Raw genomic sequence first — 15,565 nt, 5'->3', positions numbered from 1 at the left:
ATTAATTATGTAAACAATTATTATATCTAGTTTTAACTTAAGTCCTGATATTTCAGTTCTTGAATTTTGTTACAGCTCAAACACACTTTTAGTTGCTGTGCCTACTCAAAATAAACTGGCAAATAAAAAAATACTTAAAAACAAACAAACAGGCAAAGCAAATTGTTGCAAGAGCCACCAGCAGCATAACATTTCATCCCATTGTAAGTCACAAAAAACCAATAGCCTCAGCAACCAGGTGACAAATTCTGAAATCCAAGTGGCTGAATACAGGTGAGCACAACATAGTTTTATTGAAAGGTGTTTACAAGGAGTGGACAGAACAGGCCACGTATTTATAAGAATGCAAGGATAAAGAATTCAAGCTGCTATGAAACAATATTTAACAGACATTTTAGCAGCTGTACACAAGGAAGCTTTAATGTGGCACAGAGGGGTACCTCCAAAGAATAGATGAACTGTACATGTAAGTAAGGCATCTTTTACAAACGTACTTTTACAAAGACATGAAGAAATAAATGCAAGCAGTATTTCAACTGTTTATACACTGTACACCTCAAAGTAAAAGAAGATCAAGCAAGAACTCTCACTTGTGCTTGGGGAGGTGAGAGAGAGTGAAGCAAGGAGGGGTGTAGAAAAACGGGGTGGTCTTAGAAGGGTATATCCTCTAAGTCAGAAGAGGTTCCAGATTTGCCGAGGGATCACTGGGGAAGAACTGAAATGCAGCACTCAGTTCTTGTCTTAGCTCTCTCAGCAGAGGCACAGTAGACTCGCCTTTTGCGTTTAGAATTCTTTCAAAGAATTTACTCCACAAGTCACTGCCAGCAGACCTAAAACCAGATAGGAAAGTAATTTTCATTCAAAATGTCACATACATGGATGCTTGAGGATTCTTGCTTATATGTCAATCTCTCAATTTTCACTGAAAATGATATTTTGAGTCCATAGTTAAGAGTAGATAAAATTATTAAATTTCTAGCCTACAACTTTTAACACAAATTTTAGAACATAATTTACAGTAATATTTACAGTAATACTGTAAACTGTACACTGACTGAATGTGGCAAATTTGAAACTTACTGCAGATCACCTGGGACTAAAAACCAGCTAGTTGCCAGTAACTAATACAGAGCTACAAGCTGAAAAACTTGCTCACTCTTTACTGTTTGCTTCATTATGCCATATTGCTTCACTCAGTTTGTTTACCCAGAGGGCAGGCCCAGTTGAAGACAAATAACTCCAAGGAGGTATATATTCACTGCAGCTCTTGCCTCTTGCAATGCACCTTTTACCTGTTAACCAACATTTTTTAAAAAGTGTACTGGTTGTGTACAAGAGTCATACTGTAATAATTTTCACTGGCTAAAAAAGCCAACCCCACATTTGCATTCACATGCTTCATTAATTCAAGATGTCTACTCACAGAGAAGGTAAAGGTACCCCTAACCATTAGGTCCAGTCGCGGATGACTCTGGGGTTGCGGCGCTCATCTCGCTCTATAGGCCAAGGGAGCCAGCGTTTGTCCGCAGACTGCTTCCAGGTCATATGGCCAGCATGTCTAAGCCGCTTCTGGCGAACCAGAGCAGTGCACGGAAACGCCGTTTACCTTCCCGCCGAAGCGGTACCTATTTATCTACTTGCACTTTGACGTGCTTTCGAACTGCTAGGTGGGCAGGAGTCTACTTGGAGTAGTGCAACATAATTCAGACTTGCTTATAAGATATGTGCATTGTGTAATGGAATTTGAACTTTACGTCTGGTTATTAATATTCTGCCATGTTTCAAAAGCAATAGTATATATACACAGCTCTTTAGAAAGTTTGTTTGCTTTAATGCTACAGGCATGCAGAGATCTCCATTCTAATTTCATAGATAGTAAATGCCAAGTACTGACCATCCACCTTTAAAATGGAAAATATAGTTGTGCTTAATCCAACAATCTTTTGCATGGAATGCAATTTGGCAAATATTAGTTGATATTTGATCACTCAACTTTGTCAGCCTACAGCTTTCCTGCTTAAACAGCAGCACTGGAAATCTTTGAGGACATGATAACATTCAGTATAAAGCTTTGCACAAGAAATCAAGTAGGAATGGGGAACCTATGAGTCATGTTCAAATATATAAAAGGATGTCATATAGAGGAGGGAGAAAGGTTGTTTTCTGCTGCTCCAGAGAAGCGGACACGGAGCAATGGATTCAAACTACAAGAAAGAATATTCCACCTAAACATTAGGAAGAACTTCCTGACAGTAAGAGCTGTTCGGCAGTCGAATTTGCTACCAAGGAGTGTGGTGGAGTCTCCTTCTTTGGAGGTATTTAAGCAGAGGCTTGACAGGCATATGTCAGGAATGCTTTGATGGTGTTTCCTGCTTGGCAGGGGGTTGGACTGGATGGCCCTTGTGGTCTCTTCCAACTATATGATTCTATGATTCTATTCTATGAATGCTCCAGAAGTGCTGGGCTACAACCCTCACCATCCCTGATCATTGATCATGCTGGCTGGGGTTGATGTCCAACAGCATCTGGAAGGTTACAGCTTTCTCACCCCTGACCTAAAGCATTCCTCCTACCAGCTTCTCAAGAAAAACCTCACCCAAGGACCAGGAATGAAACAAGTTGAAACAAAAAGCGTAACAACACCAGCAGCTGCAAACCCCATGTAGTGCAAATGTGTTTAATATCTGTATTTTAGAGAACCAGGCTTGCCTAGACAGAGTGTTAAGTGTTAACTGAAACACCTTAGTCAGTTTTGCCTATCTGGAAATCTTCTATCTACGTAATTTAAGATTCAATTTAAGAACAGGAACAAGGAGTTCCTGCATACATACACAAACACTTTTGGCAAAGGTATCTCTTTTTCTGCAATATTCTGAACCTTCCAATCAACGTAAGCAGGCACTGAATATACTGCTCCTTGCAAACCCATCACACCCACACCATGAGCCAGCTCCATGAAGAACTGCTGCTGATGTAAAACTATCTATATTAAGCCCATCTATAAAAGCAGATGGCTATAAAAAGGCAGCTTTGTTCCAACTCTTTAGAGCACATAAAGTGCAACAGATTTTCTTCTGCATTGGAACAGACTTAAACAGGAATTGCCAGGATGGTTGACAGTAAAAAGGAAAGGCGTCAATTTGCATCAAACAACCATCTATATACCCCCTTGATTCTACTTATGTAGGGGATTAAAAGCAAAATATAATAAAGAGACAGGATAAGTTGATTGGTAAACATTGCACAGAAGATCACTCTCTTGGGCAGCCTTCACCATTCTGAAGCCCTATGGATGTTCAATTCCCATCAGAGTCAGCCAGCCCAGTACAGTATACAAAAGTTAACATTCCTCCTTCAGAGAAAAGATTGGTATGCTACAGATCTAAAACACATATCATTCCATGTCTGAGACAAGTTAGCAGGCGCAAGGTCAGCCAAGTCAGTTTGCTATGGCAATGGCCCAGTGCCATATTTATAAGTTAGGCGAGTCAGTGAGTGCTGTATATGAGTTGGAGTCTGTGTTATGTCTTGAATTGCTGGAGCAAAGAAACACTTCCTACTTGCCTATAGATGTATCTGAAATGCCTACAAGCTGTATGTATACAGCAATGTCCAAAACTGAAGCTTGATCTTCTGCAGTGGTTAACAATTTTGGACCTTAAGCTATCTCTATGTGGTGACTAGAACGGGGGGCAACTTCCACTTCGTGGGTATCTCACCTAAGATCTCCAACACATCATCCCTGACCATTGGCTATATTGGCTGATATCATCTGGAGGGCCACAGGTTCCTCATCCCTGGGTATAGGGCATTGGGAAACAGAGAAGCAATGGTATCACAGCTGATGTCTGGCCTCTGCAACCTTGGCTTCCAAGCTAAATATGTTGGCCATACCTGACCCAGAATGTAGCTGTGGTGTGGCTATGAATTTGCTCCAGAAAATCAAACATTAAATTGGCTTGAAATTCAGTTGCGCAGCTACATTGGTATCCCTTCGCCTCCCTCAAGACCTGTTAGCATCCCTCACCACTTTACAATATAAATAGTTGGGGAATAGGGATCTCCTAACAACTCTCAGCACCCTTAACCACACTTCTCAGTGTTCTTTGGGAAAGCCATTGCTGTTTAAAGTGGTATGATATTACGGTACTTTAACTATACAGTGCAGATGGAGCCTGCAATTTTCTCTGTTCATCAACTGATCAATAAATGTAGCCCTAATTCAAACATGCACATACCATTAGCTGGCAGATGTTGTCACTTCTACAACTATGAATCAGAACCAGACAATAAAGAGGAGATAGAACTAAAATAGTATTTGCTTGTCTGTCTAATACTTACTGAGATAAGTCTCTCATCGTTTTCCAGTGGCCTTTCTCCTGATAAACTTTCATGGGCTCCCGAAACAATATTAGATGTATTGTGTCTGCAATGCCAAGCAAGTCCACCTAAAACCACAACATCATTAGTCAGACTTGGTACTGTCCTCACCTGCAGTTTTAACACCCATCATCATTTAAGTTGCACAGTAAAACAATTTGAAAACTACTCCAGAAATACCATTATCAGCTTCTACGATAAGTCATCATGGGGTCTTCCAGTAAGTGATGCAAGAATTTTTTTTTAGAAAACAATTCTTTCAAATAAAATATAAAAAAGCAAATAGTGGCAATTAGCTGCACATGGGAATAACACAACAGGAGAAGTAGGCTGCCACCTTCTTTTAGCCAATAGAAAAAAGGAAGACTGAGGTGAAAGGGGTGTTCCCATGTCAAAGTCTTGCATGGTTTGTGCAAACAGCTCCACAAATCTAGACTACATGCCACCTACATAAAATGTCAGCACATCTGATTTTTCATAATGGCCAAGGACTATCAATAATTTTTTTCTACAGATATATGTATTTACCTGGTGAGGAAGTGATTTTTCATCAAGGATCTGTTGCCCGTTCTGGGTCTGAGCTATTGGAAAACTTTTTAGTGAATTCACTGCTGGCTGCAGCTGCAGATCTAAGCTGTGGGAGAAATCCACTATTTTCAGAGCACTGGTGGTCTCAGCAACAGCATTCGATTTGCAAATTCTGAGGAAAGATTTGTGACCACAAGTTTGTTGAATGCTCCATTGCACTTGCACTTCGCTATGCTGCTAACTCCCTCTAGTGTTTGTCTTAAGAACTGGTACTTAAAGGAGTTTACACTGACAGCAAATTATTATATTATAGTTCTCAGTGTATAATTACTGTGGATGAAAAACACGTTTCTGCTCCTTCTTCTGTCCTCTTATTTGCCCCGTAAAATCTTCTCCAGAGGTTTGGGAGAAGGAGTTGAAGGAAGAAGTCCTATTGCATTAGTGCAAGTACACTTAACCAATGTTAGCTTTTTCCCTATAAGAACACATCATTACAGACTATAGAATAATTGGAATCTCACCCTCTGTTGGCATCAACCAGTATAGGACCATTTCTGCTACAATTCCTACATTTGAAAGCCAACACCCCCTTGGTACTTGTAGAAGTAAGCACATAGTATAGCTACATATTTATGATCGAGACCATCAAAGGCTACTGAAAGATTCAGCCAGGTCAACAAGCTGCTTAGAAACCTCAAAGAAAGGTAGGACAAAAATAGAATCAACAAAGCTTTACTATCAACAACTTTCTACATTATGATACTGTAATGATACAGTATATTAATAATAATATTAATACTCTGCATATTCTATTTACTCACAGCACTAGTACAAAACAAACATCCTACATTTAAAATTCCAACCATCTGAACACATTCTCCTCCCACCTATCCCCATCCAAATGACTTGTATCAATTCAGGATTAACTTTAGAAAGCACAAAGCCCAAGGCGTGGGGTATGGGGTCACTGGAAAGGAGCAGCCAACCTGTCTCCCAAGAATAGTGTCCTTGGATGCAGATTTCCATGGACTATCTCCACTCTGTGTAATTTCTCCACCACTTCTAGAAGATTGTTGACAATCAACATGACTTCTTCTTGGGGCAGGGTATGAATCATATCCTGAGAAGGAAAGAGCAACATAAGCTATTGCAGTACTATGCCGTCATGGTCCAAGCAGGTACTTTAGTTCATAGGTGGGAACCTATTGGGCTTGAGGAGGGTGATTTTGTCAAAACATAGAAAATAGCAAGCATAATGTGTATTATAAGGACTCAAGATTAGCTTCCCCTTACTCAACTAAGTGATCCCATTGATAAATCAAGTCTCTTATACTTTTCCACATTTATATGACCAAGACTCTGGGTAGATTATTTAAACAGAAACATGTACTTTAAACCATTTAGCACAAGTTATACTGGAAGCGTTTGAGTTCATGCATAAGCATAAGCATTCTACTAGCTGGGGGCAGAGGGATCTGCATTCTTCTTCTTTGGCGTTCACTCGTATCCGAGTAAGATTGTCTTCCATAAACACAGTTTTAACAATGGGTCCATAAGTGACTGTGGAGGCCAATTCTGGATCCACACGTCCTTCCACAATGGGGACATTGGTTTCTGGGCGGGAGTTGATCACGGTGTGGATTTGCCAAGCGTGCCTTCCTCTTAGCATGTTTCTCCCTTGTGCCCTGAGATTGAGTGCCTTCAAAGCCCATGACACCTTTGGTAAAGGCTGTTCTCCAACTGGAGCGCTCACAGGCCAGTGTTTCCCAGTTGTCTGCATTATTAACTATATGACTCTGAAACCACTCAACATTATAGCAATGTGCTTTGGTACAATTGAGGTTACGGTCATACTCTAGATCACAAGCGTGGAAAATCTCAAGAGTGCCAGAAAACAATGCCAAGAAGATGCATATATCACCTGCAACTTAGGATTGATTCTCACATACAAGTCCTGCTTGGCTTTTTCCTGCACTGTATTGCTTGAAGATGCAAACTGTAAACCGAGGGATTTATTTATATGGCACCATCCAAGTTGCACATCGTACTTGATGCAAATAATGAGGTGACTTTCTGCCCAACCACAGCAGACTTGCACTTTAAACAAAGGCAAATGGGAGGTGACGGGAGACAGGAAAGGAATTGGAGGCAGGGATAAACAGAAGAATATGCTGTTGCTGCAGTTCCTCCAGCTTAGTCATGGTAGGGATATGGGGGGGGGGGGACTCCTGTAATCACTTGGTGGGGAAAACTAAAGATGGCTTCCAGCTCTGTCTATGCACTGCCTAGTTCATAGTAAACATTTCTTCACACAGTTGTGTCTATGCTCACATGGCCAGAGGGGGGAAGAATAAGTGAAACCAACATTTTTAGAATCATTTTCAATATGCACCTCAACTCTGCCCATCATACTAGGGTTATCCACACTGACCTGGACAGTAACATCACTTATCCCCTTGTGCAGAGTCACACAGCCATTGTGGTATAAGAAACAAGAGAAGTTTGCATTAAAGCTCTGATCAAACTCAGTGCCTAGACGCTCTTGGAGTTTCAGCGTGATATAGAAGTCCCATGGCAGAGGTTCTGAATGCACCTAAACAGAAGGAAAATAAAAATACCTATAGTTGAAACTGCACCATTGACCTTAATGATTGTTCACACGGAATCCAGGTGACTTCTGTGCTGGATGGCAGCCTCTATGCAGCAGATTAAAATCCTGAGTTGAGATGACAGGCCTCACAGCATAACTAGCAAGGCCATTTTTATACTGTCATCTCACCCAGCGACATCCATGCTTACACAATGTGCTCTGGAATTACTGCCAATACAACTTATATTGGATAACACAGCACAGCTCCACCAAAGCAGTATGGAAGAGATGTGAATGCAAAGTGCCCCATCCCAACCTAAACATCTTACAGAGAAGTTATAAAGGACTTGAACTAGAATGTTCCCCTTCATGGAGATGCAGGAAAACGGTAAACAAAAAGAGAAATCAAAGCACACGAGGACTCCTCATTAAAACCTGCAAAAGTAAAGTTATGCTATATTACTTATTTAAATTAAACTGCTAAAAGCTGTTTTCCACACACACCACTACCAGTAATGTCTGGAACAAGCAAGCCTTCAATAGCATGAGAGAGCCCATTCAGAATACTAAATATAAGATAAAGGTAAAGGTAAAGGTACCCCTGACCATTAGGTCCAGTCGTGACCGACTCTGGGGTTGCGCGCTCATCTCGCATTATTGGCCGAGGGAGCCGGCGTATAGCTTCCAGGTCATGTGGCCAGCATGACAAAGCCGTTTCTGGCAAACCAGAGCAGCACATGGAAACGCCGTTTACCTTCCCGCTGTAGCGGTTCCTATTTATCTACTTGCATTTTGACGTGCTTTCGAACTGCTAGGTTGGCAGGAGCTGGGACCAAGCAACGGGAGCTCACCCCGTCACAGGGAATCGAACCGCTGACCTTCTGATCAGCAAGCCCTAGGCTCAGTGGTTTAACCACAGCGCCACCTGGGTATAAGATAATAACTAGTAAAAACAGCACATGGCAGAAATAGTATATCATTTAAACATTATAAAACCCCAAGAAGTCAAGAAAAAAAGAAAAGGAACCAAGCACATTAACCATAGGTGATCAAGGATAAGACCTTCTGCACTATAAAACCTGTGTTGTTGAAGTGCCTTCCCAATAAAACTTCCAACTGGTATGAAGTCTGTTATGGACACCAGGTTAATACAGTTTTATTCTCACATGCTATTAGCTGAACTGAACTTACGGATTTTTATAACTGCTGCTCTTTGGATAGGCTATGCCCTTACATTTCAAAGTTGGTTTTATGGTGCCTTTCTGCTTTTATGCTGCTGTAAATTTAAGGTACTTTATAATATCAACACAGCAACATTTTATTGTGTATTTTTGTTCCTAATTTGGGAGCTACCTTGGGGATTTCAACAAATTGAAATTCAGAAGAGAAATAAGAGGGCCCCAACGCAAGTCAAGCAAAAAGATGAAGGGGATTGATAAAGGAGTAGTGAAGATATTGTGGAGTTGGGTGAACTGTAAGGAGGACACTTATATACCTTTATTAAAAATGTATTTTCTTCATCTGCACAGCTGGCTGTTACAGCAGAAAACAGCTTGTCACCTTCACTGATCAGATGCTCCTGAGTGATACAGTATTTCACACTCCCTGTTGAAACAGAATTTTAAGACTGAAGTAATCATGACCACTACATATTGAAAACAACCTCTGGAGAGAACCTTCTACAATATAGATAATAAAAATTTAAGAAAGCTGACTTCTGTTGCCTTTAATGTTTTCAAACCTGAAGTGTGAATCATAGATAAGATCATCCACCCCTTTCTACAAATGTGTAAATAATATACTTTTCAATCACTGCCTCACAATGGGCAGGAGTCAACTAATGAGTCCCACCAGCAGAAGCACTGTGCAAGGACTTCCACTTGCACAATGTGGCTCCCCCCAAAAAAAGGCTTTGGGGAGGGGAAAGAACCTACAGAACCACATGTGGAGGAGATGGAAGGGGGGGTCATTCTATCTGGCAAGCCAAAATGTTTTCCCTGACATATATTGTCTTACCATGACATCAAATTCCTGCCCAGAATTGACAGGTGCTGTCATATGTTTTTTAAATTAATTCAGACAGGTACAGCTCGCTTTGCTTATCTACTATGTATTTTGGAAAATGGCCCAAGTGTTCTCTATGCCTTTGGATACCTCTTAAGATATTGTAACCAAACTTTACATTTTGGTTCCTAAGCTCAAAGAGCAGGCTTTTGTCTGCTTGGATACAATTTTGCTTCAAAGCTGGAGGCTTCACCTTTCAAAACTGTACTAGTTTTGGTATTTCTTAGAATTTCCGAACAATGCCAAGTACAAGGCAGCTAGTGTTACATAAGAAAATACTAGTTAAAGCAAATAAGTAGTCCAAATTCAAGATACCACAAGCTAGGCTTATGAAATATTCATGAGACTACAAAGTTTACTGACAACTATTAAACCACTGAGCCTAGGGCTTGCTGATCGGAAGGTCGGCGGTTCGAATCCCTGTGACGGGGTGAGCTCCCGTTGCTTGGTCCCAGCTCCTGCCAACCTAGCAGTTCGAAAGCACGTCAAAATGCAAGTAGATGAATAGGAACCGCTACAGCGGGAAGGTAAACGGCGTTTCCATGTGCTGCTCTGGTTTGCCAGAAGCGGCTTTGTCATGCTGGCCACATGACCTGGAAGCTATACGCCGGCTCCCTCGGCCAATAATGCGAGATGAGCGCGCAACCCCAGAGTCGGTCACGACTGGACCTAATGGTCAGGGGTCCCTTTACCTTTATTCTTCCACACAGCAGCATTATGAGACCAAGCAAGGTGAACTAGGTGGGAAAATAAAGCATACTGGTTTGAGAGCTTGTGTGTGTGTGCATTTTTTATATTTCAAATATAAAAAGAATTCTAGCAAAAAAAAAATCTAATCATCTTTACCAATATGAACTTCTTTTCCTAGCTCCATCCAAGGCATAGGCTGAGCCTCCAATTTAAAGTCAGGAGACTTTGTCAACAAGTCTGAAAAAGGTTGCAACAGTTGTTTGCGCCGCTCGGCATTCCACAGCCCGTCAGGAGAGTAACCTAAAACAGGCAAACAAGCAAAACTATCAGTTACAAGTTACAACTATTGATAAGGACTGCATGGGCATCCCTCCCCTATTGAAAATATTAGTATTTCTATTATTTCCAAAGACATTCTCAAAATTCAATCATTCAAGCAATTTAAATATTTTTATTCTAGAATCAGTTCTGCCTTTTCTGCCTTAACACTTAAGATCATTTCTCTTTTAACCTCTGCTTACACTACTTGCTAGCTTTAGCTGATTTTTCACTGTCATTTGATAAAGCTGTAGGATATACCCCATACCAAACACTGTCAATCATTTAGATAAAAATATTTATTGTTCTATCGGTCATTTATAAAGGTAAAGGTAAAAAGGTAAAGGACCCCTGGACGGTTAAGTCCAGCCAAAGGGTGCGCCGCTCATCTCACTTTTCAAGCTGAGGGAGCCAGTGTTTGTCCACAGACAGCTTTCCGGGTCATGTGGCCAGCATGACTAAACCACTTCTGCCGCAACAGAACACCGTGACGGAAGCCAGAGCGCACGGAAACACCATTTACCTTCCCACCACAGTGGTACCTATTTATCTACTTGCACTAGTATGCTTTTGAACTGCTAGGTTGGCAGAAAGCTGTGGCAAAGCAACGGGAGCTCACCCCATTGGGTGGATTTGAACTGCCAACCTTCTGATTGACAAGCCCAAGAGGCTCAGTGGTTTAGACCACAGCACCACCCACTCCCTATGGTCATTTGTAAAGAACCTGGAGGAAGAAAGCAAGCTATCAGCAGCATACTCACTAGAGCCATTTTCAACATCACTGACAAGTTCATCAGTTGAGGTATGAGCCAACTCCAGCTTCTCTGGGATTTGTTGAAATTTAGAGATTTGTGTAGGGGAACATGAAGATGCTGAAGATGCGGTATCTTCCTGACTTGCCTCCATAATTGGGCTATACATAATTGGGGAAAGATATTAAGATTTACATGTGACAAATTTATTCAGACTCCCTTGACAATTCATAATGCAACAGTTTAAGATCATATCCCTTTAATGAAAAGAAGTTTCAAAAGCATCATATAAAGCATAAATAGAAATGCACTAGTTCAATTTTTAAAGAAAGTATTAACAGGTGCTTCAATATTCATTCAAAATTGTCCTACTTGGAACCTGTTCAGAAGCTATTTCACCCCAGGATTCTGCCCAGGATTATTTTGGGAGTGGGCCTCAAGATTGTGCACTCATCACCCATGCTCCTTACCTCCTTACCTACATTTTTGATACAAACCTGGGGGTGAAATAGCATCAAAGCAGAGTTTTCAGTATCATGAATCCATTAAAGCTTTCAAAATACTCATAGGACCCACAGAAAATGAAGAGTTGTTTTAGAAAAGAATCGAGAGAGAAAAGGGCATTGCAGGCAAAAAAAATTAGATGTATGGGCAATTTGAAATAATAAGCAATTTGGGAAGAATGTCTCCACGCTGCAACTTGCATTGTTGCCAGTAGGCAAAGAAGGCCACTGAAAAATTCGAGCCACCATCGAACACTGAATCATGCAGTTCCTAGTACAGTGGTACCTCTGGTTGCGAACAGGATCCATTCCGGAGCCCCATTTCCAACATGAGCAGTACGCAACCCGTGTCAGCGCTTCTGCGCACACGCGGGTCACGATTTGGCGCTTCTGCGCATGCGCGAACCGCCAAACCCGGAAGGAACCCGTTCCATTACTTCCGGTTTCGGCGTGTTTGTAACCCATGTTGTACGCAACCCGCAGCATTCGTATCCAGAGGTATGACTGTATATGAAGGCAAGGCAGACATGTGTCCCACCCTAGATAAAACCACATGAAGCCCACTGAATCCTCTTCAGGTACCTCAGCTTCTTCGTAGAGAGGGCCTCAGCATATTGATTTTCATCAAGAATTGTCTGCTGGCTCAGAGATGTAGGCTTAGATTTTGGGTGTTCTTCCTTTGGTATGTCTTCAAGCTTGTCATCAAGATGATTCCTCTGTTCTGTTATCTCATGGAAAGGGGTTGATGCCAGGTGGGCAGCCCTAACAAAGTCACAGGTGTCTTCAGGATTAGGGCAGAGGGTTTTGTTCTTATACGGGCTTGTGAGAATTGCATCTTCACTCAATGGTTCGATTTCACTGAGTTCAGCCTAGAGAGAAACACATAATAGCCACCACCAAAAGGTATTTTTTGTTTTCAGAAATTTTGTCAAAAAAATCTACCTGCTGAACAGCATGCAGGTACATCTATAGTAAGAATTTACTTCTACACCACTTTGCTCATTACCCAGGCGAGAGACCCCCTTCTAAATGAAACATGGAACTAAGAAATTTAATTCAAGTCCAGCATCCAGGAGGGACCCAATGTTTATTGCAGCCATGCAATAGGGCAGACCTCAACTTAACATGGTTCTTCTAGCCGAATCACCAGTTAAAGTCTGCCACAAGGGGCATCAGAACAAGGGTTTTATAGGCAACACATAAACAGCTAAACATCTTAACATTATTAAAACAAACATCCTTAGGTTGAAGTCTGAATTAGGTCACCCATATGTCTTAAGTCAGGGAGTATCAATTTTGGTTTTCTCGGGGGACATGCTCTTCTCAGATACTAGTCCTGAGAGCCAGAAGGAATTACGCTAGACAAACCAGCCCCTTCACGAAGTCAGCAACAGCATCAAGAAATAAGAGCTTTACCTTGGGAATGCCTAGGTTACTGAAATCAAAACATTATTATTAAAGTGTGGAAACAGAATTATCTTTAAAACTGTTGAAATTTATCTCTCATACTTATGCTCTCATAGGGTTGCTAGAGGCCAGACAAAATTGGTTTAGTGGTCTGACCCAGCTCAGAATTGTCCCGTCCCACCCCCGCAAGTCTACACTGGTGTAAAACTGATTGAACACAACAGATCCTTCACACATGATGGGTGACATATCTTTAAAGGTAAGCAGTGCATACATATGTACACTTTGGTCAATGTGTGAAGTGGTCCTTAGAGACAAGATGCCACAAGTGTTCATGTGTATGCCTTAATTCAAGAGGTAACAGGATATTCTACATAGATCTAAATAACTCCTAGCAGTTCGAAAGCACGTCAAAGTGCAAGCAGATAAATAGGTGGGAAGGTAAACGGCGTTTCCGTGTGCTGCTCTGGTTCGCCAGAAGCGGCTTTGTCATGCTGGCCACATGACCTGGAAGCTGTATGCCGGCTCCCTCAGCCAATAACGTGAGATGAGCACCACAACCCCAGAGTCGGTCCTAATGGTCAGGGATCCCTTTACCTTTATGAAAAACTTACAAAAATTTCAGGGGATATATTTTCCTTGGCAGTTATACTTTCTGAAGGTTTGCGAACACCAAGAACTCGTCTGGAACGTCCCACTGGAGGGCCAGTAGAAAGACTAAAGGAAAAAACAAATAAATGCCAATTCATTCCATTCAAGAATTTCACCACTTGCATTCATTTTCTTCTGGGCTAGAGGATTACAAACGTACTGTACAAATACAGCTCTATATGTACATTTTAAAAAAATGTAGGTGGTATAAGCATAAAGATTAATGAATATTCTTGATCATGAAATTGATCCGAACATAGAATGCTTTTAAAATAAAATTGAGATCGTTCTGTCTCCTGCTGAGAAAAAATACACAGTTACCTGGTACTCGCATTTTCTGACGCAGATTCTTCAACAAATATAGAAAATGTCAAAGGATTCACTGGAGGAGGAATTTCAAAATCTGTGGAGGGGAGAGTCAGTAGACTTTAAAAGCTGTTTGGAGTTATTTGATAATATACTTTTTACTGAACACATTGCAAAGGTGTAGTGCAATCAGCCAATTCCAGTGGCCCATCTTCACATCAGCTGACAATCTAGCTCACCAGCAAGATCCACTATAACAGTGAGGATGAAAACCTATACTGTAGCAGGAAGCACATGGTATCCACTAAAGAAGTTCTCAAAGCAACACATGTGTGAAGGAATGCAACTGCTTCAGTCATTTTACATTCTGTTTGTTGTAAAAGGTTTAGAGCTTTCTGTGCAGGAAGATAAGATTTTCTTCCTATGACACTGACACACAAAAGGAAAAAGGCAAGTCTAGCGACTAAAAGGGGGAGAATAAGCAAATGTAATTAGGGGAAAATGGACACACATAGAATCTACTGTCCTGATTGGTGAAAAGGTTGCAAAAGGGATTGACTTAGACTGAGTAACATGATGAACTCAGACTGGATGTTCTCTTGGCCTAACCTACGTCACATGCTTACAGTTTTGCGGATTTCAGAGTGGCTAATAGATTTTTAAAAAACAAAATGGGTTTTGTTTTTAAAACTGAAAATTCTACACTTCTGTTAAATAATTTAGATAAACATGCTAGCTCCTACAGTTAATCTATAAAATGCATTTGAGCTAAGGGAGACTTCTCTTGTCAAATGAGGAACCAACTTTATTGTTTCATGTATTTACACTCATTTTCATCTGAGGAAAACAAGCTGTTCTGCTGTGATCAGCAATTTTCAAGATTTTATTTTTGCTTCCTGCTTTGTTTTTGTGAGGGTGATGATGGATCAAAGCAAAGTAAGGCAGGAAGGAACAATACTGGAAAGAAGAGATGGGTTGCTAACTTCCTGTGGGTCCAGGGCCAGACTGCCTTATTGCAAACCTTCCAGGTCGCACCCCAAAGTGGTATGCCCAGAGTCAAAGAGCAAGCAAGGCTTCAGACAATTTTAACATCTACATGCAGCCGCTGGGAGAGATCATCAGGGGGTTTGGGCTGGGTGTTCATCAGTATGTGGATGATACCCAGCTCTACCTCTCTTTCAAATCAGAACCAGTGAAAGCAGTGAAGGTCCTGTGTGAGTGCCTGGAGGCGGTTGGAGGATGGATGGTGGCTAACAGATTGAGGTTGAATCCTGACAAGACAGAAGTACTCTTTGTGGGGGACAGGAGGCGGGCAGGTGTGGAGGATTCCCTGGTCCTGAATGGGGTAAATGTGCCCCTGAAGGACCAGGTGCGCA

General features: G+C 41.4%; 1 protein-coding gene across 2 annotated transcripts in view; it reads right to left on the bottom strand.

The window, feature by feature from the left end:
- Positions 1-15,565, bottom strand: part of BUB1B (BUB1 mitotic checkpoint serine/threonine kinase B) — a 29,753-nt gene continuing 14,188 nt past the window's right edge. For both annotated transcript variants that reach the window (XM_035110977.2, XM_035110988.2), the window contains 11 exons: positions 14,205-14,286; positions 13,847-13,949; positions 12,408-12,694; positions 11,332-11,483; positions 10,409-10,552; positions 8,994-9,103; positions 7,340-7,501; positions 5,895-6,028; positions 4,909-5,080; positions 4,342-4,448; positions 1-830 (listed from right to left, as the gene is read on the bottom strand). In XM_035110977.2, coding sequence (XP_034966868.2) covers positions 668-830; positions 4,342-4,448; positions 4,909-5,080; positions 5,895-6,028; positions 7,340-7,501; positions 8,994-9,103; positions 10,409-10,552; positions 11,332-11,483; positions 12,408-12,694; positions 13,847-13,949; positions 14,205-14,286 — 1,616 coding nt within the window. In that variant the 3' untranslated portion in view covers positions 1-667. The remainder of the gene's footprint in view (positions 831-4,341; positions 4,449-4,908; positions 5,081-5,894; positions 6,029-7,339; positions 7,502-8,993; positions 9,104-10,408; positions 10,553-11,331; positions 11,484-12,407; positions 12,695-13,846; positions 13,950-14,204; positions 14,287-15,565) is intronic.

This window comes from Zootoca vivipara, chromosome 1, assembly GCF_963506605.1.
Source record: "Zootoca vivipara chromosome 1, rZooViv1.1, whole genome shotgun sequence".
NCBI classification, from domain to species: Eukaryota; Metazoa; Chordata; class Lepidosauria; order Squamata; family Lacertidae; genus Zootoca; species Zootoca vivipara.
This window is presented reverse-complemented; position numbering and strand designations above follow the sequence as displayed.